This window comes from Bombina bombina, chromosome 7, assembly GCF_027579735.1.
Source record: "Bombina bombina isolate aBomBom1 chromosome 7, aBomBom1.pri, whole genome shotgun sequence".
In the NCBI taxonomy this organism is placed as follows: domain Eukaryota; kingdom Metazoa; phylum Chordata; class Amphibia; order Anura; family Bombinatoridae; genus Bombina; species Bombina bombina.
This window is the reverse complement of record NC_069505.1, coordinates 103,972,323-104,000,216: the sequence shown is the minus strand read 5'-3', so window position 1 is coordinate 104,000,216 and position 27,894 is coordinate 103,972,323. Positions and strand designations below refer to the sequence as shown.

The 27,894-nt window shown below is 40.9% G+C and overlaps 1 protein-coding gene across 1 annotated transcript in view; it reads right to left on the bottom strand.

Moving 5' to 3' along the window:
* HSD17B12 (hydroxysteroid 17-beta dehydrogenase 12) overlaps window positions 1-27,894 on the bottom strand; it is a 412,681-nt gene that overhangs the window by 82,314 nt on the left and 302,473 nt on the right. Inside the window, exons 7-8 of the mRNA XM_053720221.1 lie at window positions 23,909-23,943; window positions 7,471-7,552 (exon numbers count right to left, since the gene is read on the bottom strand). Coding sequence (XP_053576196.1) covers window positions 7,471-7,552; window positions 23,909-23,943 — 117 coding nt within the window. The remainder of the gene's footprint in view (window positions 1-7,470; window positions 7,553-23,908; window positions 23,944-27,894) is intronic.

The following is a 27,894-nucleotide window of genomic DNA, read 5'->3' as shown; positions in this document are numbered from 1 at the left end:
AGCTCTGCTTGGGTGATCCTCTTGCACTTCCTGTTAGGGAGGAGATATAATCCCATAAGTAATGGATGACCCGTGGACTGACTACACTTAACAGGAGAAAACTTTCATGCACATAGCTACTGAAGGGAATGACTGAGACTGAAGGTTCCGACAGGCTGCAACCAATTTCAAAGTCTCTTGTTTGTTAGAGACAAAGTCATGGACACTGAATCTATCTGGAAACCTAAAAAGGTGACCCTTGTCGGAGGAATCAAAGACCTTTGTGGTAAATTGATCCTCCAACCATGACTTTGAAGAAAGAACACTAGTTGATTTGTGTGAGAGTCTGCAGAACGTAAAGACTGAGCAAGTACCAAGAAATCGCCCAAATAAGGAAACACCACAATACCCCACTCTCTGATTACAGAGAGTAGGGCACCGAGAACCTTTGAAAAGATTCTTGGACCTGTCGCTAGGCCAAAAGGAAGAGCAACAAATTGGTAATGCTTGTCTAGAAAAGAGAATCTCAGGAACTGATAGTGATCTGGATGAATCAGAATATGAAGATATGCATCCTGTAAGTCTATTGTGGACATATAATGCCCTTGCTGAACAAAAGGCAGAATAGTCCTTATAGTCACCATTTTGAAAGATGGTACTCTTTCATATCGGTTCAAAATTTTTAGATCCAAAACTGGTCTGAATGAATTTTCTTTCTTTGGGACAATGAAGATTTGAATAAAACCCCAGACCCTGTTCCTGAAACGGAACTGGCATGATTACCCCTGATAACTCCAGGTCTGAAACACACTTCAGGAAAGCCTGAGACTTTACTGGGTTTGCTGGAATGCGTGAGAGAGAAAAAATCTTCTCACAGGCGGTCTTACTCTGAATCCTATTCTGTACCCCTGAGAAACAATACTCCATTGATTTTGGACCGAATTGATCCAAACATTCTTGAAAAATCTTAATCTGCCCCCCTACCAGCTGAGCTGGAATGAGGGCCCGCACCTTCATGCGGACTTGGGGGCTGGCTTTGATCTCTTAAATGGCTTGGATTTATTCAAATTTTAGGAAGGCTTCCAATTGGAAACAGATTCCTTTGGGGAAGGATTAGGTTTCTGTTCCTTATTTTGTCAAAAGTAACGAAAATGGTTAGAAGCTTTAAATAGCTTAAGACATAGATTTAACATCAATTTTGATGATATCAAAAATGGCATCACAAATAAAATGATTAGCATGTTTAAGCAAGCGAACAATGCTAGACAAATAAGAATCCAATTCTTGTTGCGCTAAATGTTCCAACCAAAAAGTTGATGCAGATGCAACATCAGCCAAAAAAATTGCAGGCCTGAATATAAATAATCTTTCCTTAGATAAGATTCAAGTTTCCTATCTAAAGGATCTTTAAAAGAAGTACTATCTTCTGTAGGAATAGTAGTGCGTTTGGCAAGAGTAGAGATAGCCCCATCAACTTTGGGGATCTTTTCCCAAAACTCTAAAGAAACTGCTGGCAAAGGATACAATTTTTTAAACCTTGAAGAAGGAATAAAAGAAGTACCAGGCCTATTCCATTCCTTAGAAATCATATTTGATTGTCTAATATATCCGGTTTGGCGACTTTTAAGAACGATCCCTCATCTCCTGGTATAATTAACCCCTCTGGTATAATCAATATTTAAACTAGTTCATGACAGACAATAAACTGGATAACACAGATTATGATGGTTGATTTAAGTATCTAAGTTTCATAATGAACAACAGAAACTGGAAGTGATGTTAATGTAACACTTCCGGTTGACAATAATGGCTTGTTACCACTTATTTTGGTGTTCACTCTGTATCTCACTATGTCTATAACTATTGGTTGGCACACTTCCGGTACTGATGAACCGGAAGTGATGTAATCAGTATAGTATATGCAACATTAATAAAATTGAAATCGAGAACTCAAATTTAAATTCTCTTAGACAAAGGATTATACACATAAATAAGAACAACCTCCCTAATTTTTATTAACTATTAGCATTTACAAATGTTTTTAGTTTAGTATTTAGGATTTGTTTTTTCCCACAATACATCACAAACAGGAAGTGGGTGGTCCAAAAAGTGATGGTTTTGGCGCCAAAATATGTTTTATTGCTTACCCTATATAAGGCCATTTGTGTTAATCAAATGTATGTCTTGAAAAAGGCCTTACAGGGGCCGAAATGCGTCGACAGTGGGTAAGCACATTTTCAATATTTCCATCTTTATTTGTATGATCTACACTATGTTATTCTATTTTTATAGGACACTTCTACACTGATTTTAAGGATACAGACTACTATTAGGATCACACTTGGAGGATTTGCTTTTTCACCTTAATATCTTCATCTATCACCATTTTTTCACCTAAATATTTGCATTTACCACCATTTTTTCACAACATTTTTTCACACACACACACATATATATATATATATATATATATATATATATATATATATATATATATATATTTGTTTTCAATTTTACTTATTTTATCAATTTTTGCAAATATCACAAAAAAAATAATTCATTTTTTTCCACACAATTTTCCTCATCACATTGGCTTTATTATCATTTATTTTGGATATAAAGACTACATCTAATGACTCTTTAAAATAAAGGTTGTACATTTGGTTTATAGGACATTTTTACTCGACTGTTGGACATTTTTTATTCTGTGGATTTTATCTTCCCTGAAATTCCCATCTACATTGTACAACCGTTTATATCATCATTTTTAGCTGATTGTAGACTTGTTTTTAATTCTATTATATTGTATTAAATTATTTTTAATCCAATTTACACTTAAAATTTGTGGATTTTACCTACCTGGAATTTCCATCTATATTGTACCACTGAATATTATTTTAGTTGATTGCAGACTTGTTTTTAATTCTATTACATTGTATTAAATTAATTTTTAATCCAATTTATATTTAACTTATATTTAGTGTCTTAAGGAGCTAAAACTATTTGGTCAACCAGTGATTTATATAAAACGTTTACTAGTTTTAATTTTAAGAGGACTAGTTTCCTCCATATCCAGTGTAATCAACACTTCTTTTAACAAAGAACGAATATACTCCATTTTAAATAAATAAGAAGATTTGTCAGTGTCAATATCTGAGGCAGGATCTTCTGAATCAGAAAGATCCCCATCAGAGAAGGATTCAGCATGTTGCCGGTCATTTGAAATTTCATCAACTTTATGAGAAGTTTTAAAAGACCTTTTACATTTATTAGAAGGCGGGATGGCAGACAAAGCCTTCTGAATAGAATCAGAATTCTTTTAAATTTGCAGGTATATCTTGTGCATTAGATGTTGAAGGGACAGCAACAGGTAATGAACTACTACTGATGGATACATTCTCTGCATGTAAAAGTTTATCATGACAACTATTACAAACCACAGCAGGAGATATAACCTACACAAGTTTACAACAAATGCACTTAGCTTTGGTAGAACTGTTATCAGGCAGCAGGGATTTCTGGGACAGGATCAGATTGAGACATCTTGCAAATGTAAGAGAAAAAAACAGCATATAAAGCAAAATTATCCATTTCCTTATATGGCAGTTTCACGAATGGGAAAAAATGCAAACAGCATAGCCCTCTGATAGAGAAAAAAGGCAAGAGGCATATAGGAATGGGGTCTTAAAAAATGAAAATATTTGGCGCCAAGTATAACGCACAACAAACAGAAAAATATTTTTTGGCGCCAAAAACGTCCGGAATGACACACTCGCGTCACAGATGACGCAACCTTGTGAAGGACTCGGCGTCGATTAAGACGCCGGAAATGGTGAATTTTCTTGGAGCAAAAAAAATCTTGCTCCAAGAATGACGCAATAAACTTTTGCATTTTGCACCCTCGCAAGCCTTATTCTGCCCGCAAATTTAAAAGACAGTCAATTTGAAAAAGAGACTATACCCCAGGTAAGAAATACATTTTTCCTAAAAAAGCATTTCCCAGATATGAAACTGGCAGTCTGCAAAAGGAAATATACTGAACCTGAATCATGGCAAATATAAGTACAATACATATATTTAGAACTTTATATAAATACATGAAGTGCCAAACCATAGCTGAGAGTGTCTTAAGTAATGAAAACATACTTACCAAAAGACAGCCAAACCAGTACTGAAACGGTTATCAGTAGAGGTAATGGAATATGAGAGTATATCGTCGATCTGAAAAGGGAGGTAGGAGATGAATCTCTACGACCGCTAACAGAGAACCTATGAAATAGATCCCCCATGAGGAAAACCATTGCATTCAATAGGTGATACTCCCTTTACATCCCTCTGACATTCACTGTACTCAGAGGAATCAGGCTTCAAAATGCTGAGAAGTGCATATCAACGTAGAAATCTTAGCACAAACTTACTTCACCACCTCCATAGGAGGCAAAGTTTGTAAAACTGAATTATGGGTGTAGTGAGGGGTGTATGTATAGGCATTTTGAGGTTTGGAAAACTTTGCCCCTCCTGGTAGGATTGTATATCCCATACATCACCAGCTCATGGACTCTTGCCAAATAAATTAAAGAAAAGACTACATCACCCTTCTACTTCTCTGTGCCTCTCCTGATTATAACTGGTGGTAGCTCTCCTAACCCTGAGACGCCCAACCACACAACCAAGACATTCTTATATAAACCACCTTCTAAATTTCATTCAAATCTCTCGTCTACCACTTACCTGGTATACACAATCTATCCATCTATACATGACCAAATGAAATATTGTTATTGCCTCAATCATTCAAACATTCATCAACCTTCTTGATACCTAGGAAAATCAGACTTGTTCTCCAAGTGTTCCCTACAATCTAAAACCATGATGGTCCAGCTACAGAATGGATAACTTTTCATTATTGGTTTCTCCACGTTCTCAACTACTGATCTACCAGCAAAATCCATTGGCTATTTCAGCATATATGCTAATAACCTCAATGCCTCTGCAATTTCCAAGCTCTGTTCACTTCTAAAGATCTTTCTAATAAGAAACTCTCTTCCAATTTATCGTCTTCAATCTGGCTTCCACAACCTATACCCCCAAGAACTGTACTTATTCTGCTGGTAAATAACTTCACAGTAAGGTCATTGCTCTTTCAGGACCTGCCTACTGCTCCTTCAGCTAGTGTGGACTATCCTTAGCTTCAACACTTATGGCACTTAATGTGGCGTTACAATATTTTAAATATTGCTTTCATTTTGGACAACTTTGTTTACAGTTAAATATCTGAAAATGATGTGAAATTTCAATAAGAAAGGAGTAATGTAGAATAGTAGGTGGGTGTTTTTTTCTGTAACCTGCTTTATTTTGAAATTATGTTGGCTGCAAAACATTTACAGCATACAATACTCATCATACACATAGCAAAACAGACTGCCATACATCAGGGTCTCAAAGATGCCACAGTGGTAGGTGCCAGTGTAGATTTGAAAATACGCCGTTTGATCTTACTAGTGGTATGTGAGGTTCCAGGGAATGGTGAAATACAATCTATGTAGAAAATATGTGGACACCCCTACTAATTATTGAGTTCAGGTGTCTTCAGCCACAAAAAATTGCTAATAGGTACATAAAATCCAGCACATACATAAAATATCCATAAACAAACATTGGCAGTACAATGGGTCGTACTAAAGAGTTCAATAATTTTAAATGCGACACTGTCATAGGATGCCACAAGTCAGTTTTTTTAAACTTCTGCCCTGTCAACTGTAAGTGCTATTATTGTGAAGTAGAAGCATCTAGGAGCAGCAAAAGCCCAGCCACAAGGTGGTAGACCACTCCGACAGAGCGGGGCTGCTGAGCGCTGAATCACCTATAATGTGTTGCATCACTCATTACAGAATTTCAAACTGCCTCTATAAGCAACATCAGCACAAGAAATGTGCGTCTGAGGCTTCATGAAATGGCTTTCCATGTTTGAGTAGGTGTGCACAAGCCTTATATAAACATGTGCAATGCCAAGTGTTTGATGGAGTGGTGTAAAGCAGTGTTTCTCAACTCCAGTCCTCAACCCTTAACAGGCCAGAGTTTCATTATATCTTAAAGGGACATAATACTCATATGCTAAATCACTTGAAATGGATGCAGCATAACTGTAAAAAGCCGACAGGAAAATATTACCTGAGCATCTCTATGTAAAAAAGGAAGATATTTTACCTCACAATTTCCTCAGCTCAGCAGAGTAAGTTTTGTGTAAAAAGTTATACTTCAGTTGCTGCCCAGCTGCAGGTAAAAAATAAAAAAATAAAGGAAGAAATGAACAGCAGCCAATCAGCATCAACAGTGCTGAGGTCATGAACTCTTTTACTGTGATCTCATGAGATTTCATAGTAAACTGAATAGGGAAATAAGATGAGTGTGCATGACGCTCACTCCCTTGCCTGTCCCGGGACAAACATACTGATTTTATGCTTAAAGTCCTTTACAATGGGGTGTGAATACTTAGGACATTTTGAGATAAAATATATCTTTCTTTTTTACATAGAGATGTTCAAGTGATATTTTCTAGTCAGCCTTTTTACAGCTATGCTGCATCACTTTCAAGTGTTTCAACATTTGGGTATCATGGCCCTTTAACTAGAGCACAGGTGAAATAATCATCTGAAGGGCGAGAGCAGGTTAGTAACCATGGTTACTGATCAGCTGATAATTTCACCTGTGCTCTAGTTAAGATATAATGATTATCTGGCCCGAGGACTGGAGTTGAGAAACACTGGTATAAAGTATGCTGCCACTGGACTCTGGAGCAGTGGAAACACATTCTCAAAAGTGATTAAATACACTTCACTATCTGGCAGTCTGAAGGGAGAATCTGGTGTTGCAGATGCCAGGAGAACACTACCTACGGGAATGCATAGTGCCTACTTTACAGTTGGGTAAAGGAGGGATAATGGCTTGGGGCTGTTTTTTAGGATTTGAGCAATTGGGTGCTTCCAACTTTTTGGCAACAGTTTGGGAAAGGCCCTTTCCTGTTCTAACATGACTCTACCCCTGTGCACACAGTTCCAAAAAGAGAGACTTGAGTGGCCTGCACAGACCTCAACTCTGCTGAACACCTTTTGGGTGAACTGAAACATGGATTGGGAGCCGGACCTTCTCATCCAACATCAGTGCCGACCTCACATATGCTATTTTGGCTGAATGGGCACAAAATCCCACAGACTCACTCGAAAACCTTGTGGAAAGCCTTCCCAGAAGAGTTGTGGATGTTATAGTCGTAAAGTAGGAAACAATTCCATATTAATGCCCAGGGATTTAAAATGGGATTGTCCAAAAATCTCATATAGGTTTGATGGTTAGATGTCCACATACTTTCGGCCCTATAATGAATTTAAATGTTTTAGGCTGAAACCCTGCAAATGCAAATGCAATACCTAATGGTAGTTTATCAGCTCTTTCTATACTTCCCTCAGTGCAGACCGGACCAAGGTGTCTACTTACCTTAGTTGCAGAATATACAGTCAGCAAAGGTACAGGGTACATTCCACTGGCAGAAGAAATGTTCAGAATGATACCTTTGGACCTGAAATACCAAAAGCAAAAACACATTCTCACAGATGAACACTTTATGTTTCCAAGATTAACCAGCAAGTTAAAAGAATAAAGAGGTTAATGTGCCAGCACAGCTAATAGTCTATATGCAACAATGCTATGAAACCATTAATATGCTAGAATCATCTAAAATCTCCTAGTAAGACAGCAGAACGACGAGAGGGAAAAAGCACCAATACAAGATGGAATTTCGCAGTAGGGTAGTAAAACAGTTAATATAAAGGCTACAATCTTATAAGAATACACAGATGTAATTACAAAGCAGTAAGATAGTTCTGTTACTGCCTTGGCTTACAATGAAACCTAACGTGCAGATGACGTTTTAAGGCAATTTGGTGACAGGGTTACTGTGCTGAGGCTTCCTAGAAAGGCAAGGCAGTGAAAGGGTTAACATGCCAGTTGAGGTTTCCTAGTAAGGCTGGACCATGAAAGGGTTAATGCGCCAGTGAGGTTTTATAATACAGCAGGCAGTGAAAGGGTTAATGTGCAAGTTGAGGTTTTATAGAAAGGCTGGACAGCGAAAAGGGTTATTGTGCCAGTTGAGGTTTTTTAATAAGACCGGACAGTGAAAGGGTTAATGTGCCAGTTGAGGTTTTATATAATGAGACAGTGAAAGGGTTAATGTGTCATTTGGAGTTTCCTAGTAGGTCAGGGCATGAATCGGTTAACATGCCGACTATTTCCTAGCAGGCATATCAGTGAAAACGTTAATGTGCCACTACAAGCTTAGGTAACCATGCTGGCACTAAGTACAGGGGATGGCAAGTAGTGAAAGTGCTAATGGACCTGCTCCAGAGAAAAGCAGACAAAAGAGCCATAGAGGTAATGCTGCACTTTCCCAAGAAATAAAGTCTTGGGAAAGTGTTTAGCGATGACGGAAGATCACAAATTAAAGGGTTATAGCAAAGGTACTGAATGTTGCTGGACTGTGGAGGGTTAATTTCTCCAGTAAAAAAAAAAAAAAAAAAATCAGCTGGGTAGTTGAGGGTTATTATATTACTAGGTTCACAGAGTTCATGGATCAGGTCTCAGGCAGGTAGCACAGTTAGGTGAGGGATTACTGAATGTGGGCACTGAAGGGCCCTGAGATGAGTGAGCAGCAGAGGGCTACTGTTCTGGGTAGGTTAAGAGTGAGCAGAAGATGGTTACTGTCCCAAACAGGGTGAGGCCAGACTGCAGAGGGTTAATGTATCAGGCATAATGAGATCTGGCAGTAAAGTGATCATGTCCTGGGGCTGGACATGGCTGGGCAGCAAATAGGGACTGGGCAGTAAAGAGTTACTGTCCTGAGCAGGTTGAGGGTGTGAGCGGAAGTTTACTGTCCCAAAAAAGGTAGGAAGTAGAGAGTTCTAGTGTTATGCAGGGTGAGGATGAGCAGCAGAGGTTACTATACAGGCTGGTGGTTACTGTCCGGGCAGGGTATACCGCGCAGCAGAGATTTACTGTCCGGGCAGGGTATACCGTGCAGCAGAGATTTACTGTCCGGGCAGGGTATACCGCGCAGCAGAGATTTACTGTCCGGGAAGGGTATACTGCGCAGCAGAGATTTACTGTCTAAGCAGGATAAGGCCAGGCAGCAAAGGATTTCTGCCTGGGCTGGGTAAAGTCAGACAACCAGAGTAATACTGTCCAGGCATAGTATGGTCAGGCAGCAGAGAATTATTGCCCAGGCAGTGAAAGAGTTACTTTTAGGGGGAGAGATACTGTAGAAAGAAAAAGGTTGAAGGAACAGGTAAGTCAAAATTAAGCTTTCAATTTACTTCTATTATCTAATTTTCTTCAATCTGTGATAAGAAGAATACCTAGATAGGCTCAAGAACAGCAAAGCTAGCTACTGATTGGTCGCTGCACTTTCATGCCTCTTGTCATTGGAACACGCTAAGTGTTCAGCTAGCTCCCAGTTGTGCATGGCTGCTCCTTCAACAATGGATACAAAAATAATTGAGCAAATTTGATAACAGAAGTGAGAAGTTGTTTAAAATTGTAACCTCCATCTGAATCACAAAAACATTTTGTGTTTCACGTTTCAAGCTTCAGCTGCAGAGGATCTTGGATTTTTTATCTTCAGTTGTACCATTGGCTTAGACACATTCATTCAATACCTCTGTATTGCAGCAGTTTAAAAGACAGTAACATCATTAACACCTCATCTTGTCATCCTTTTGAGGTTTCTTACATTATAAAAAAAACTGCATTTATTTATTTAATGTATTGAGTCACGTCAGTTCCTTGTGTACATAAATCACTAGTAACGGTATTGTTGTTGTTTATGGTGTGCAAGCATGTACGCCCATTTAGACACTGGGAGCTCTGTAAAACACACTATATCAGTCACATATTGCCCAATTATTCAGTGGGTTCTCCATTCCATGACACCTCACTGCTGCTCACCTGCAGCATTATATTGGGGGAAATGCTATATTTAAAGTTCTGTCAGTTGCTATAGTAACCAACACCGACTAATCTGTGTGGGCTACATCACAGGGACTAGCTAAACTTCTCTGTGCTGCAAGACAAGCTGTGTATACAGGAGGATACCCTCTTTGCAACGGTTGATTCTCCTTACCAAAAATAACCTTATGGGGGGCCTCTTTAACTAGTCAGATGTAAGTTATACCGTAGTCACTAGCAGCAAAGGGGTTAAAGGAGATTTACTGTCTTTTAGATTAACTCTGAAAAGTAGTTTGCTTGTATTTTACACTAGAAACAAAAAAAAAAAAAAAAAGGGTGAAAATTGGGAAAAGCCCAGTCAATATTCCGGCTAAATATTTCGATCTTAGAGTGGTACCTGATCTCTTACTGACATCCCTGATCTCTTACTGACATCCCTAATCTCCCCTTCATCTTTTATTGATCCCTGCGCTCCCTTTGGCTCCTCTTCCTCTCTCATCAACACCTGATTCCCTTACCTCCTCTACCTCACCAAGAGGAGCCACAAAGGAAAGGAGAAGATAGAAATGATAAAAAGAGAAATAGGTAGCAGATGGGTTCTACCATTAGTACTAACATGCACTTGTGAGGTTTAGCATTGTGGTTGTCTTTGTTAGCGCATCCACATTTTATGGTTTAGAAGATCCAATGGGGACTTGTAACCCCCACACCACTAAAATATCTGTTTTCTTTTAATTGGTTCCGATTGGCTGAACAAAAAGGAAATTTTTGCTTACCTGATGATACAATACCAAAGCTATAGTACACGGATGAAAAGGGAGGGACAAGACAGGGAACCTAAACGGAAGGCACCACTGCTTGAAGAACTTTCCTTCCCAAAAACAGCCTCAGTAGAGGCAAAAATATCAAAATTGTGAAATTTGGAAAAAGTGTGAAGAGTGGACCAAGTTGCAGCCTTGCAAACCGCTCAACCGAAGCATCATCTTTGAATGCCCATGAGGAAGCCACAGCCCTAGTGGAATGAGTTGTAACCTTCTCAGGAGGGTGCTGCCCAGTAGTCTCATATGCGAGACATATGATACTCTTCATCCACAAAGAAAGAGAAGAAACCGTAGCTTTCTGACCCTTACATCTGCCAGAAAAAACTACCACAAAGAAGAGGACTGACGAAAGTCCTTAGTCACCGGAAGATAAAACTTCAGGGCTCGAACCACATCTAAATTGTGAAGAAGTCTCTCCTTCTGGGAAGGAGGATTAGAACACAAGGAAGGAACAACAATTTCTTAGTTAATGTTCCCATCCGAAAGACCGTAGGAAGAAAACCTAATTTTGTTCCAAGCACAACCTTATCTGAGCAGAAAATAAGGTATGGCGATTCGCATTGGAGAAATATCAACCAGAAAAATAACTTTCCAAGATAGCAAGTTGATATCTAAGGAATGCATATGTGCAAACGGAGCCCCTTGAAGAACTTTGAGAACTAGATTAAGACTCCATGGAGGAGGAACTGGTCGGAACACAGGCCTGATTCTTACCAAGGCCAGACAAAGGGATTGAACATCTGGTACACCTGCTAAACGTTTGAGAAACGAAAAAGATAGAGCCGAAATTTGACCCTTTAGGGAACTAGCAGATAAACCCTTCTCCAGACCTTCCTGGAGAAAATACAAAACTCTAGGAATCCGAACTCTACTCCAAGAGTAGCCCTTGGATTCATCCCAATAAAAGTATCTATACCAAATCTTATGGTAGATGTCTCAAGTTACAAGCTCACGAGCCGGAATCAAGGTCTCTATTACCGGATCAGAGAACCCACGCTTGGAAAAAATTAAGTGTTCAACCTCCATGCAAACAGCTTCAGAAAAGCTAGATTTGGATGAAGGAAGGGACCCTGAATGAGAAGGTCCCCCTCAACGGTAGTCTCCAAGGTGGTCGAGACGCCCTCTCTATCAGGCCCGCATACCAAATTCTGTGAGGCGATGCCGATGCAATGAATATCACTGACGCCCTCTCCTGTTTGAATCGGGCAATAACCCGAGGAAGAAGTGCAAATGGAGAAAACAGGAATGCTAGATTGAAGTTCCAAGGAACCGCCAGATCGTCTATTAATTCTGCCTGGGGGTCCCTGGATCTCGACCCGTATCTTGGAAGCTTGGCATTCCTTCAAGATGCCATCAGATCCAACTCCGGCTGTCCCCACTTGAGGATCAGAATGGAAACACCTCCGGATGGAGTTCCCACTCCCCCGGATGGAACGTCTGTCTGCTCAAAAAATCTGCCTCCCAATTGTCTACTCCCAGGATGTGGATCACAGACAGGCAACAAGAATGGGTCTCCACCCATTAAATCATTTTGGATACTTCTGTCATCTCTAGGGAACGTCTTGTTCCCCCCTGATGAGTGATGTAAGTCACAGAAGTCATATTGTCTGACTGGAACCTGATAAACTTGGCCGCAGCTAACCGAGGCCAGGCCAGAAACGCATTGAGAAACGCTCTCAGTTCTAGAATGTTTATAGGGAGAACTGACTCTGACTGAGTCCAAAGTCCCTGAGCCTTCAGGGAGTTCCAGACAGCTCCCCACCCTAGAAGGCTGACGTCTGTTGTCACAATTTCCCAAGCCGGCCTGCGAAAGCAGGTTCCCTGGGATAGATGATCCAGAGACAATCACCACTGAAGAGAATCCCTTGTATCCCGATTAAGAGTTAACAGAGGAGACAGGTCTGTATAATACCCGTTCCATCGCCTGAGCATGCTAAGCTGTAGAGGTCCGAGATGGAACCGAGCAAAAGGGATGATATTTATTGTCGCCACCATCAGCCCAAATACTTCCATACAGCGAAGGCCGGAGAGTGGACTGAAGGGCACGACAGGTATGTAACAACTTAGATTTCCTGACCTCTGTCAGAATTTTTTTTTTTTTTTTAATCGACAGGAAATCCATTATGGTCCCTAGAAAGGTTACCCTTGTACTTGGAAACAAGGAGCTTTTTTCCAGATTTATCATCCACCAATGAGTACACAGGAAGGATAACACCAGGTTGGTATGGGATCTGGCTTGTTGAAATGATGGCGCTTGAATTAAAATGACGTTCAGAGACGGCGCCACTCCAATGCCCTGCGGTCAAAGAACCGCCAGAAGAGATACCAGCACCTTTGTAAATAATCTTAGAGCAGTGGCCATGCCAAGAGGTAACGCCATGCACAGAAAGTGTTTGCTAAGAATGCAAACCTTTAGAAATTTGTAATAGTCCCTGAGAAAGGGAACATGTAGGCATGCTTCCTTTAGGTCCACTGTGGTCATGAACTGACCTTCAGGAATCAGTGGTAGCATGGAACATACCGTTAACATCTTGAAAGACGGAACTCTTAGAATTTCGTTTAGACTCTTGAGGTCCAAGATCGGTCTGAAGGTTCCCTCTTTTTTTGGGAACCACAAACAAATTAGAGTAAAAACCCTAACCCTGTGCCGGAACGGGAACGATCACTACCCTAACAGAGAGATCCTCTACGCAACGTAAGAACGCCTCTCTTTTCATCTGGTCTGCAGATAATCTTGAAGGCAGGAACATGCCGATAGGGGAAAAATCTTTGAATTCCAACTTGTACCCCTGGGAAACTATTTCTAAAGCCTAGGGATCCTGAACATCCTGCACCCAAGTCTGACTGCCCCCTACCAGATCCGGCCTCGGATCGGGAGCATGCCCTCCATGCTTCTTGGATTGCTTGGGCTTCCAAGAAGGGTAGGGCCTCCATGCAGGCTTAGGTTGTTCCTGCTTGGCGAAGGAAGAGGAAGCAATTCTTTTATTATTCCGAAAGGAACGAAAATTAGTCTGTCTGCCTTTACCTCCCGAGATACCAGAGATGATCTCCTTCAAAACAGGTCCGAACAAGGTCTTACCCTTTTAAAGATAGTAAGGAGCTTAGTCTTAGAAGACGCATCCGCGGACCAAGGCTTTAGCCATAAGGCCCTGTGGGTTAGAACCGAAAAACCTGAACTCTTAGTTACCCGCTTAAGACCTGCAAAGAAGCGTATGTTAATAAAAGCACTAGCAAGTTTCATTGCCTTTATCTTGTCTTGTATCTCCTCCAAGGGAGCCTCGGACAGAAGCGACTCAATTAGATTGTCTAAGCAATATGCCACCGCACCCGTGGCGGTAATTTAATCACCCGTAAGGGTCTCAAGGTGCTGCTAATATTAACTGAAATCGAACCTGCAACCCTTGGGTTGCTACAGAATTAAAGGGCCACTAAACCCAAAATCTTTCTTTCATGATTCAGATAGAGAATAGAAATTTAAACAACATTACAATTTACTTCCATTATTTATTTTGCTTCATTTTTTTTAGATATCCTTAGTTGAAGAAAAAGCAATGCACATGGTGAGCCAATCACATGAGGCTTCTATGTGCAGCAACCAATCAGCAGCTACTGAGCATATCTAGATATGCTTTTCAGCAAATAATATCAAGAGAATAAAACAAATTAGATAATATAAGTAAATTAGAAAGATGTTTAAAATTGCATTCTCTTTCTAAATCATAAAAGAAAAAATGTGGGTGTCATGTCCCTTTAAGCCCTAGTGTCTTAGCATTTGCTGAGCTACCAGACCGGCTAAATTTACTTATGTGCGTTTTTATACCATCCTAAGTCACAAAAAATGACTAACAAAAAACAGCTGCAATGTTTTTGCTTTTTTTTTTTAAAACCGTACTGTCTCTTTAAATTATAAAAGAGCATCTATTTCTGTCATGCAGAACCAGACCAATATTAATATCAATATTGTTGTAACCGCAGAGCACTGCCTGTGGGTGAGCAATAATAACGGACACTATAGGTAGAAAAATGCGGAAAGTATTGACCGTTGTCACCAGACTTCTAATAGTCACTTTAGAAGGAGTATATAAAATAAAATCAACACAAGCAAATGTGTTGCTATCTCTTTAAATTTTAAAAGGGTAACATTTTTCCTTATTAAGAATTTGCAGTAAATAGGGCCCAAACAGCATAAAAAATATTGCTAGCTTATCAATACCCCTCAGTAGTATCTCCCTCTGAGTAGTATGAACTATAAACCGGGGTCCCACCGCAACACAAAGACTAGGCAAGGGCCTTTAGTGTGTGTGTTTCAAATAAATAGACTACAATTGAGTCTAAAATATGGTAAAACATATCTCCTTGGATCCCTATCAAAATGATCCATATAGAGAGGGGAAACAGGGTGCGATACTCCACAATGACACCTTACTGTGTTGACAATCTATCTCCCGGTCGGTATGTAGAACTATTGAACCGCCGGGAGATGAGCAAAAGCGTGTCATGTAAACAGTCTTTAACTGATAAAGGCACACAATGTAAGAGACGCCTGCAAGGACCGTCCTTCGTGGGCGTACGCAGAATTTACCACGCAATCATCTCCCGGTCGGCATGTAGATCTTATTGAACCGCCGGGAGATGATCAATAGCGTGTTATTCAAACAGTAGTTCTAGAATGCTTATAAACAGCAGATAACTCCCGGGCGGCAAGATAGAATTATTGACCCGCCGGGAGACAAAAGGCGCCCAATGTGAAAGACGCCTCCAAGGACCGCCCTTCGTGAGCGTATGCAAAAGTTAACCATGCAGTCATCTCCCGGTCGGAATTGTTTCTGTAACCGCTGGGAGATGAGATAAAGTGCACGATAACGTAAAAAAAGGCGCTTAACAACCCCCAAAACTCCCATTTCCTGAAGCATAGGGAATAAAATTGCCCAATAAGCATCTCCCAGTCGGCATTGCTCTATTATGTAACCGCCGGGAGATGTGACAGATTATCAAGGGGAATCTGAACCCTGGCCCTGAGCCAATTATCCCGTCTAGGGAATATCAACAGAGTAATCTCCCGGGCGGCATGTAGTTAATGAAACCACCGGGAGATTAGGTCTTCTTAAAGAGCCATACATGTGCTGTCTAAAAGCAAAACATACCTGAGTTAAAAGTCCATCTTTTCTCTAATGGCTTTTATTCACAATATGAGTGGCCATATCTTCTGAGTTCTTTTATATCCTCTAAGGGTATATCCCGGCCCAGAAATAAAAAAATGGCACTTACCTCAGCATCTGCAGACAGCAAAGGCAGCTCCCAGGTGTGTGAAGTCCTACTGCTCACATGGACCTGAGGATAACAAAGGAAAATACTGAGTAAGATCTCTCAGATTTTTTCCCTGAATAGGGCAGCAACAGTATATGGGAGGCGCAGTGAGAATTACGTCCCACAAGTTCCCATTGCTTTAAAGCCACCAAATGCTTCTCTTTTTACTGAAGAGACGGATCTGGTCTAGGCTACACCCTAGCACAAAGTAGCACTCAGTGGCACCACTTAAAAAATAATAAACACTTGATTGAAGAATCTTCACTAACACCTCACTTTGCCATCTCCTATCTAACTAACACAGGCAAAGAGAATGACTGGGTTGGGAGGGAAGAGAGGAGCTATTTATACAGCTCTGCTGTGGTGCTCTTTGCCTCCTCCTGCTGACCAGGAGGCGATATCCCACAAGTAAGGATGAAATCCATGGACTCATCGTATCTTGAAAAAGAAGCATAACTATTTCTTTGGTTATGACGTCTGTGTAATCTACTTATGCATGTTCTAAGCAGAATCAAGTCTGAACTCCCACAGAAAATCTTCAATTAACAAAGGGACTAATACTCTTGCACCAAATATCTATTTTTTATTAGAACCATTATAGAGGTGTAGAATATACTTGTGCAAAACACATTTATGCATTTCTTTCAACTTGAGCTGATGCTATCCCTACTGGCTGAAAGGGAAATGGGAAATCAAACAACAGTCTTGACATCTACTGGTCAGCACTTTAAAGGGCGTTAAACTGCTGGGCACAACCACAGTATTACGGTGACTTGTCACTATACTATTGTTTTTTCTTCTGAGTGAATAGCTCACTTTAAAGCTGTTTTCATATTTGAATGCCTTACTGATGGTCACACTCCACATTTTTGTACTGGGCGCCACCATCTTGGAGTGTAGTTACGCTTGAGCTCTGTGACGGAAGCGGTACCCATTCATAAATCAGTGACATTGGCGGCTGTATTGTGCAGTTCGGGTTTCTTAAAGCAGAAGGTTTATGTTTTTTGCAATGATGTCGTTGCTCTATACTATTCATTTTTAATATATGTTATGTAACTTTTAATATGTGTATAAAAACTGAACAAATGTAAAAAACATAATTTATGCTTACCTGATAAATTCCTTTCTTCTGTTGTGTGATCAGTCCACGGGTCATCATTACTTCTGGGATATAACTCCTCCCCAACAGGAAATGCAAGAGGATTCACCCAGCAGAGCTGATATAGCTCCTCCCCTCTACGTCAGTCCCAGTCATTCGACCAAGAATCAACGAGAAAGGAGTAACCAAGGGTGAAGTGGTGACTGGAGTATAATTTAAAAGATATTTACCTGCCTTAAAAACAGGGCGGGCCGTGGACTGATCACACAACAGAAGAAAGGAATTTATCAGGTAAGCATAAATTATGTTTTCTTCTGTTATGTGTGATCAGTCCACGGGTCATCATTACTTCTGGGATACCAATACCAAAGCAAAAGTACACGGATGACGGGAGGGATAGGCAGGCTCTTTATACAGAAGGAACCACTGCCTGAAGAACCTTTCTCCCAAAAATAGCCTCCGAAGAAGCAAAAGTGTCAAATTTGTAAAATTTGGAAAAAGTATGAAGCGAAGACCAAGTTGCAGCCTTGCAAATCTGTTCAACAGAGGCCTCATTCTTAAAGGCCCAAGTGGAAGCCACAGCTCTAGTGGAATGAGCTGTAATTCTTTCAGGAGGCTGCTGTCCAGCAGTCTCATAGGCTAAACGTATTATGTTACGAAGCCAAAAAGAGAGAGAGGTAGCAGAAGCTTTTTGACCTCTCCTCTGTCCAGAATAAACGACAAACAGGGAAGAAGTTTGACGAAACTCTTTAGTTGCCTGCAAGTAGAATTTGAGAGCACGAACTACATCCAGATTGTGTAGAAGACGTTCCTTCTTTGAAGAAGGATTTGGACACAAGGATGGAACAACAATCTCTTGATTGATATTCCTGCTAGTAACTACCTTAGGTAAGAACCCAGGTTTAGTACGCAGAACTACCTTGTCTGAGTGAAAAATCAGATAAGGAGAATCACAATGTAATGCTGATAACTCAGAGACTCTTCGAGCAGAGGAAATAGCCATTAAAAACAGAACTTTCCAAGATAACAATTTTATATCAATGGAATGAAGGGGTTCAAACGGAACACCCTGTAAAACGTTAAGAACTAAGTTTAAACTCCATGGTGGAGCAACAGCTTTAAACACAGGCTTGATCCTAGCTAAAGCCTGACAAAAGGCCTGGACGTCTGGATTTTCTGACAGACGCCTGTGTAACAAGATGGACAGAGCTGAAATCTGTCCCTTTAATGAACTAGCCGATAAACCCTTTTCTAAGCCCTCTTGTAGAAAGGACAAGATCCTAGAGATCCTAACCTTACTCCAGGAGTAATGTTTGGATTCACACCAGTATAGGTATTTACGCCATATTTTATGGTAAATCTTTCTGGTAACAGGCTTCCTGGCCTGTATCAGGGTATCAATAACCGACTCAGAAAAACCACGTTTTGATAAAATCAAGCGTTCAACTTCCAAGCAGTCAGTTTCAGAGAAGTTAGATTTTGATGTTTGAACGGACCCTGTATCAGAAGGTCCTGTCTTAGAGGTAGAGACCAAGGCGGACAGGATGACATGTCCACTAGATCTGCATACCAAGTCCTGCGTGGCCATGCAGGTGCTATTAGAATCACTGATGCTCTCTCCTGTTTGATTTTGGCAATCAATCGAGGAAGCAGCGGGAAGGGTGGAAACACATAAGCCATCCTGAAGTTCCAAGGTGCTGTCAAAGCATCTATCAGAACCGCTCCCGGATCCCTGGATCTGGACCCGTAGTGAGGAAGTTTGGCGTTCTGGCGAGACGCCATGAGATCTATCTCTGGTTTGCCCCAACGTCGAAGTATTTGGGCAAAGACCTCCGGATGAAGTTCCCACTCCCCCGGATGAAAAGTCTGGCGACTCAAGAAATCCACCTCCCAGTTCTCCACTCCCGGGATGTGGATTGCTGACAGGTGGCAAGAGTGAGACTCTGCCCATCGAATTATCTTTGATACTTCCATCATTGCTAGGGAGCTTTTTGTCCCTCCCTGATGGTTGATGTAAGCTACAGTCGTGATATTGTCCGACTGAAACCTGATGAACCCCCGAGTTGTTAATTGGGGCCAAGCCAGAAGGGCATTGAGAACTGCTCTCAATTCCAGAATGTTTATTGGAAGGAGACTCTCCTCCTGATTCCATAATCCCTGAGCCTTCAGAGAATTCCAGACAGCGCCCCAACCTAGTAGGCTGGCGTCTGTTGTTACAATTGTCCAGTCTGGCCTGCTGAATGGCATCCCCCTGGACAGGTGTGGCCGATGAAGCCACCATAGAAGAGAATTTCTGGTCTCTTGATTCAGATTCAGAGTAGGGGACAAATCTGAGTAATCCCCATTCCACTGACTTAGCATGCATAATTGCAGCGGTCTGAGGTGTAGGCGTGCAAAAGGTACTATGTCCATTGCCGCTACCATTAAGCCGATCACCTCCATGCATTGAGCTACTGACGGGTGTTGAATGGAATGAAGGACACGGCATGCATCTTGAAGTTTTGTTAACCTGTCCTCTGTCAGGTAAATCTTCATTTCTACAGAATCTATAAGAGTCCCCAAGAATGGAACTCTTGTGAGAGGAAAAAGAGAACTCTTCTTTTCGTTCACTTTCCATCCATGCGACCTTAGAAATGCCAGAACTAACTCTGTATGAGACTTGGCAGTTTGAAAGCTTGAAGCCTGTATTAGAATGTCGTCTAGATACGGAGCTACCGAAATCCCTCGCGGTCTTAGTACCGCCAGGAGGGCACCTAGAATCTTTGTGAAGATTCTTGGGGCCGTAGCCAATCCGAATGGAAGAGCTACAAACTGGTAGTGCCTGTCTAGGAAGGCAAACCGTAGATACCGGTGATGATCTTTGTGGATCGGTATGTGAAGGTAAGCATCTTTTAAATCCACTGTGGTCATGTACTGACCCTTTTGGATCATGGGCAAGATTGTCCGAATAGTTTCCATTTTGAACGATGGAACTCTTAGGAATTTGTTTAGAATCTTTAAATCTAAGATTGGTCTGAAGGTTCCCTCTTTTTTGGGAACCACAAACAGGTTTGAGTAGAACCCTTGTCCTTGTTCCGACCGCGGAACCGGATGGATCACTCCCATTAATAACAGATCTTGTACACAGCGTAGAAACGCTTCTTTCTTTATCTGGTTTGTTGACAATCTTGACAGATGAAATCTCCCTCTTGGGGGAGATAATTTGAAGTCTAGAAGGTATCCCTGAGATATGATCTCTAGCGCCCAGGGATCCTGAACATCTCTTACCCAGGCCTGGGCGAAGAGAGAAAGTCTGCCCCCCACTAGATCCGGTCCCGGATCGGGGGCTCTCGGTTCATGCTGTCTTTGGGGCAGCAGCAGGTTTCCTGGCCTGTTTGCCCTTGTTCCAGGACTGGTTGGGCTTCCAGCCTTGCCTGTAACGAGCAACAGCTCCTTCCTGTTTTGGTGCAGTGGAGGTTGATGCTGCTCCTGTTTTGAAATTCCGAAAGGGACGAAAATTAGCCTGTCTAGCCTTAGCTTTGGCTTTGTCTTGAGGTAGGGCGTGGCCCTTACCTCCTGTAATGTCAGCGATAATTTCTTTCAAACCGGGCCCAAATAAGGACTGCCCCTTGAAAGGTATATTAAGTAATTTGGACTTAGAAGTAACATCAGCTGACCAGGATTTTAGCCACAGTGCCCTACGTGCCTGTATGGCGAATCCTGAGTTCTTAGCCGTAAGTTTGGTTAAATGTACTACGGCCTCCGAAATGAATGAATTAGCTAGTTTAAGGACTCTAAGCCTGTCCATAATGTCGTCTAGCGTATATGAACTAAGGTTCTCTTCCAGAGACTCAATCCAAAATGCTGCCGCAGCCGTAATCGGCGCGATACATGCAAGGGGTTGCAAAATAAAACCTTGTTGAACAAACATTTTCTTAAGGTAACCCTCCAATTTTTTATCCATTGGATCTGAAAATGCACAGCTATCCTCCACCGGGATAGTGGTACGCTTAGCTAGAGTAGAAACTGCTCCCTCCACCTTAGGGACCGTTTGCCATAAGTCCCGAGTGGTGGCGTCTATTGGAAACATCTTTCTAAATATTGGAGGGGGTGAGAACGGCACACCGGGTCTATCCCACTCCTTAGTAACAATTTCAGTTAATCTCTTAGGTATAGGAAAAACGTCAGTACTCGCCGGTACCGCAAAGTATTTATCCAACCTACATAGTTTCTCTGGTATTGCAACGGTGTTACAATCATTGAGAGCTGCTAAGACCTCCCCTAGTAATACACGGAGGTTCTCCAATTTAAATTTAAAATTTGAAATATCTGAATCCAATCTGTTTGGATCAGAACCGTCACCCACAGAATGAAGCTCTCCGTCCTCATGCTCTGCAAGCTGTGACGCAGTATCAGACATGGCCCTAGTATTGTCAGCGCACTCTGTTCTCACCCCAGAGTGATCACGCTTGCCTCTTAGCTCAGGTAATTTAGACAAAACTTCAGTCATAACAGTAGCCATATCTTGTAATGTTATCTGTAATGGCCGCCCAGATGTACTAGGCGCCATAATATCACGCACCTCCCGGGCGGGAGATGCAGGTACTGCCGCGTGAGGCGAGTTAGTCGGCATAACTCTCCCCTCACAGATTGGTGAAATTTGTTCACATTGTACAGATTGACTTTTATTTAAAGTAGCATCAATACAGTTAGTACATAAATTTCTATTGGGCTCCACCTTGGCATTGGAACAAATGACACAGATATCCTCTGAGTCAGACATGTTTAACACACTAGCAATAACTTGCAACCTGGTTATAGTCTTTTTTAGCAAAAACGTACTGTGCCTCAAAGAGGTACTTAAACGATTAAAGATTAAATGACAGTTGAGATAATATACTGAGAACAGTTATAGCATCAACTTTAAAACAACACAACTTTTAGCAAAGGTTTTGTTCCCATTAGTAAGATAACATAACTAAATTTGACATAAAAATTACTGAGTAACGTCTTTATCCACAGTCAATATAACAAATTCTCACAGCTCTGCTGAGAGAATGTACCTCCCTTCAAGAAGTTTGAAGACCCCTGAGATCTGTCAGAGATGAACCGGATCATGCAGGAAAAATAATAGCTGACTGGAAATTGTTGATGCGTAGCAAAGAGCGCCAAAAACGGCCCCTCCCTCTCACACACAGCAGTGAAGAGAAACGAAACTGTCACAATTCAAAATAAACTACTGCCAAGTGGAAAATAAAGCCCAAACATTTATTTACTCAGTACCTCAGCAGTGTAAACGATTCTACATTCCAGCAAAAACGTTTAACATGATATAATACTTATTAAAAAGATTAGTGGCCTTTAACAAAGTAGTTCCGGTGAAGTACCATTCCCAGAATACTGAAGTGTATACATACATGTCATTATAACGGTATAGCAGGATTTTCTCATCAATTCCATTCAGAAAATAAAAACTGCTACATACCTCAATGCAGATTCATCTGCCCCTGTCCCCTGATCTGAAGCTTTTACCTCCCTCAGATGGCCGAGAACAGCAATATGATCTTAACTACTCCGGTTAAAATCATAGCAAAAACTCTGGTAGATTCTTCCTCAAAGTCTGCCAGAGAAGTAATAACACGCTCCGGTGCTATTATAAAATAACAAACTTTTGATTGAAGTCATAAAAACTAAGTATAATCACCATAGTCCTCTCACACATCCTATCTAGTCGTTGGGTGCAAGAGAATGACTGGGACTGACGTAGAGGGGAGGAGCTATATCAGCTCTGCTGGGTGAATCCTCTTGCATTTCCTGTTGGGGAGGAGTTATATCCCAGAAGTAATGATGACCCGTGGACTGATCACACATAACAGAAGAAATATCCTGTTCTGTAATGTGTGAGTTAACCTGAAGTGCCTGATACAGATATGACAATGTTGTCAACATCAATGATCTGTGAACGGTCACCGCTTCTGTCACAGAGTGCAAGCATACGTGCACACTAAAATGGTATTGCTCAGTATGAAAATGTGAAGTTTCAATAACAAGTACCTCTAAAGGGTTAAAACTAGGGAACAGCTCTGAACAGTGTTGCAGAAACAGGAGGAAAACAGGAGTAACCATTCAGCTGAAGCTGTGTCCAGCAGTATAATGTCCCTTTAAGAGATCTTCGGGTACCATTTGGGCACACTTATTTTAATGTTAAAACATATTGGATTTTGCATGTCAGAAAGCCTGTAGGCCTCTCTATTAGGGAAGGGATAAGATACATGTCCACAGACTGAATGCTACCCACAGAAAGCCCAGACAGGGTGGGCACATCAATAACATGCTTTTTACACTGCTAACCATTTCTGCTATTGCTCAAATGCCACAGCTTAAAAGCCGGCTTTTCCCAAGGAACTCTCCATCCCTAGTTGCTGTAAATCCCCCCTAAAAATAGAAAGCTGTTGAGTTTGTATTGATGACTCAGGCAGACTTTTTTTAATTCTGCTGTAAAAAAAGAAAATCAGCACGAGAGTGGCGAGGAGAGAGTTGAAGGATTCCACGATGCTGGTGACTCACCCTCCATCCTTATGACTCACCTCCAATCACTCCCAACATGGAGGCCGTGCTGATTAGTCACTAAAATGATTTTTTTCAAAGAAAGTATTCTCCCCTATAAATAATAATGAGCTCCCTGTCTGGATAGTGTTTATTTGTGCGTCTGCAACAGATAATGACTCACCTGTTCACCATGCCAGGCAGAACTAACCGTGTCATCTACAAGGGAATACCAAAGAATGAGGAGTTACAAAAACGATAATAATTCAAAGATATTACATAATGTTACAATTGCAAACAAATCCTCAAATATAGTTTTACTTCCTATACCAAGCAAATTCCAAAGCCAGATCTCCCACCACAGTGCTGTTAATGAACTTGTCCTGTGTTTGTTTTAGTGCTGGGCATCATGCAACATGTGGGCACATTATTAACACCTCTCACAAAATACAAGTATTCTATTTTTTAATTTAAAAGTCTGTGTGACTATACCCCAGCTAGCTAGCTCTCTAAAAAATTTGGGAAATTTAATTAATATAGCAATAGCACTGCCACTAATTGTTGAGCAGTGAGTGAGGACTGGCGTGTATGGAAGTCGGATGGTCTGATTTGCAGGAGTGGGGAGAAAGCTGTGTGGGGTAAGTAAAGGCTTGAGATTTGATGGAAACAAATATTTATTTAGTTTACACTACAAGATTAATACTATTGGGGCTGATCGTTGACACACAACCTCATGCAGTTAGTTTCCTTTTGAGTGTCCACAGTAGCAAGTAGAACATGTGGTTCAGGGGGGCAGCAGTCTGATGTATATTTTTGTGTATTCATTATTTATGGGCCATTGGCTATTCCTTTGTACAAATGGGCTTCTGTATAGAGAAGGGGGAATTGGTGGGCGGAGCACTCATGCCGGTGTTATTCTCATCAGCTGTCGTAAGGAGTTTGGGCCTCTAGCGCATGCGCAGTGAGCGCCACAAACCTCCACCAGCTGACTGTACGTCACCGGAAGTGACGTGGTATACAAATTCCTATGGTAGATGGTTTAATTTAAGACACCGGTCTGTCAGAGTAAGATGAATTGTGCTCAGGTCGCCTTATGTCAAAACTGTTTGTGTGCTGACCTGACCTTCTGCTCCCCCCTCAACTGATCAAAGTGCTTATTCAGGGAAAATGTCGGTTCAAAAGTCTTCCTGGTTAGATAGCTTTGGTATGTGCTGCCAATCAATCTCCCTGCTTCTAACAGAGGTGAGTGAAGAAAGCCCTTTCTTGAAAGGTCTTTTTTTTTAACTCCTTGGCAGCCAAAGAGGAAAGTTTATACAGTGATTATTTTGTTTTACTTAGGTTGTGGCTTGATTGGTTGTAGGATATCTGTAACAGGTAATATTGTACCACAGTTTGAAGCAGCTCAGTTTGTCTAATGATTGTATAACTGATTTCTGGACATATCTGTGTACCCTATTTATTCTTAAAATGTGGACTATCTGCATGTAGCATTACTGGCTTTCTACATGGTATCATTAGCTATATAATCTACATCCTGTATATAAAATATATGTCCACCACCCCTTTCTTGTATATAAATGTACAGATAAAGCTTTTGCTGGGTATAATTTAACACAGATGTAAACTCCTTCATACAGTAGGTGTTTAAATACCCAAATTACACAGAGAGATGCTACACACACACTCACTACACGCACACTGCACTACACTTACTACTAAGACATACACGCACACGCTCACCATACATGCACACTGCACTACACATACATACACTACACAGACATACATTCACACACTTACCATACATGCACACTGCACTACACATACATACACTACACAGACATATATATTTTGAGTGCCTAGGGCAGCACAAAACCTAAATACGCCATTGTCCCAGATTGAGCATTTCGGTCATTTGTTATAGAGAATTTACCCTATGACTGATGCAAAACCTTCTTAGCAAACCATTTTGACATTATATTTCAATAATGCTGAACCCCTGTTTTTTTGGTTTTGGAAATGCCATCTGCCACAGTTTTACATATAAAAAATGTTTAATGAACTTACAACAGGGACCTTGTGCCAAATGCCTATTTCCAATCTACACAACAAACCTCTAAGACAGAGCTTTCCAAACTTTTCATGTTGGTGACACACTTTTTTAGACCTACATCATTTCGCAACACAGTGATTCAGTTGCACTAACAAACAGGAGGTTAAGCTAACTTGTTTTAAGAGATACGGACACACACATAAATGATATAATAACTAAATGTATTTACAAGTAACAGTAAGTATGTGCAAGATTAAAAAAAAAGTTTAATAACACCAATAGCTACTTACTATTTTAATGGGATGTATGAGGTTGATCGGATAAACATAGTTTCTGAATATTTGGTGTAATATTAGAGAAAGACACTCACATTTTATCATCAAGCATTTTTAAGCTTCCACTTCCTATCCATATATCAAGAGCAGGAACAGCAATGCACTACTGGGAGCTAGCTGCAAAAAAAACCCCACTTTGACTTCTGACTTCAGCTCAGCGTTTAAGCTGCCGCCTTCAGCTCTGTGAGTCCGACTGACTACTGCTTGTGCTTCAAACACACTGCTGTCCCACTCACTGACTACACATGCAGTCACGAGCCGATCGAGGAGACTACACGTGCAGTCAGGAGCCAATGTGCCGCCAATGGGAATAGTTTCAGTTCCCACTGAGCTGAGTCAATAGATTAAGATGATCTGTGACCCACTAGGTATCAATCACGTGTCAACCATGTGATATGCGTAGCAGGCAGGCGGAAAGTCAGAAAACAAAAAACTATTTAAAAAAAAAAATTAAATTCCAAAAAATGTGTGCTGAAGCAGGGACACACCTACACATTGCTGCCGACACACTGTGTCACGACACACAGTTTGGAAAGCACTGCTCTAAGATGTATAACCTTAGACTATAGGGAGCGCACTTAACTCCCAAACAGGAGATTCTTATATAAATAATAACAACCAATAAAAAGGGAAAAACAAAATCAAATGACATAAGAAAAGTTCTAGGAAGAGCCTTCTGTTCCTGTTTGTTCTTTTGCTATTTCATATCTATACTATCATATATACCATATTGTGGGATTTGGGGTCTAACCGCCAGAAACATTCCAGGTACCTGGAACATAAAACCAATTTTTTTTTCTTTTTTCATATTGGACTGTTGCTTATATACTACTATGTTTTTAAACCATGAAAAGTCAACTGCAGAGAACAAAGCACTACTGGAAACTGGCTGGTGATTGGTAACAACACACATGCCTCTTGTCATTGGGTCATCAGATGTGTTCAGCTTGGTCCCAATATAGTGCATTGCTGCATGGGATAAAAGCATAGTTATATGTAAGCAATAAATGCAATAAGAAATGCTTCAACACTTTAGAGCATTTTCTTTTCTTTACTTTTATGTCCCTTTAAGTTTAAAAAGGATATAAAACCTAAACATTTTCTTTTGTCATTCAGATAAAGCAAACAATTTAAAAACAAGTTTCCAATTTACTTCTATTATCAAATGTGCTTAGTTCCCATGATATTCTGTGTTAAAGAGATACCTAGGTAGGAATCTGGAGCACTACATGGCAGGAAATAGTGCTGCTATATAGTGCTCTTGCAAATGGATAACTTTCTAGCAAATTTGCTGCCATATAGTGCTCCAGAAATAGGCCGGTCCCTAAGCATAAGTCCTTTGCTTTTCAACAAAAGATACCAAAAGAACTAAGAAAAAACAGAATTTATGCTTACCTGATAAATTTCTTTCTCTTGTGATGTATTGAGTCCACGGATTCATCCATACTTGTGGGATATTCTCCTTCCTAACAGGAAGTGGCAAAGAGAGCACCCACAGCAGAGCTGTCTATATAGCTCCTCCCTTAGCTCCCCCCCCCCCAGTCATTCAACCGAAGGCTAGGAAGAAAAAACATAATTTATGCTTACCTGATAAATTTATTTCTCTTGTAGTGTATCCAGTCCACGGATCATCCATTACTTATGGGATATTAACTCCTCCCCAACAGGAAGTGCAAGAGGATTCACCCAGCAGAGCTGCTATATAGCTCCTCCCCTAACTGCCATTACCAGTCATTCGACCGAAAACATGCAGAGAAAGGAAAACCATAGGGTGCAGTGGTG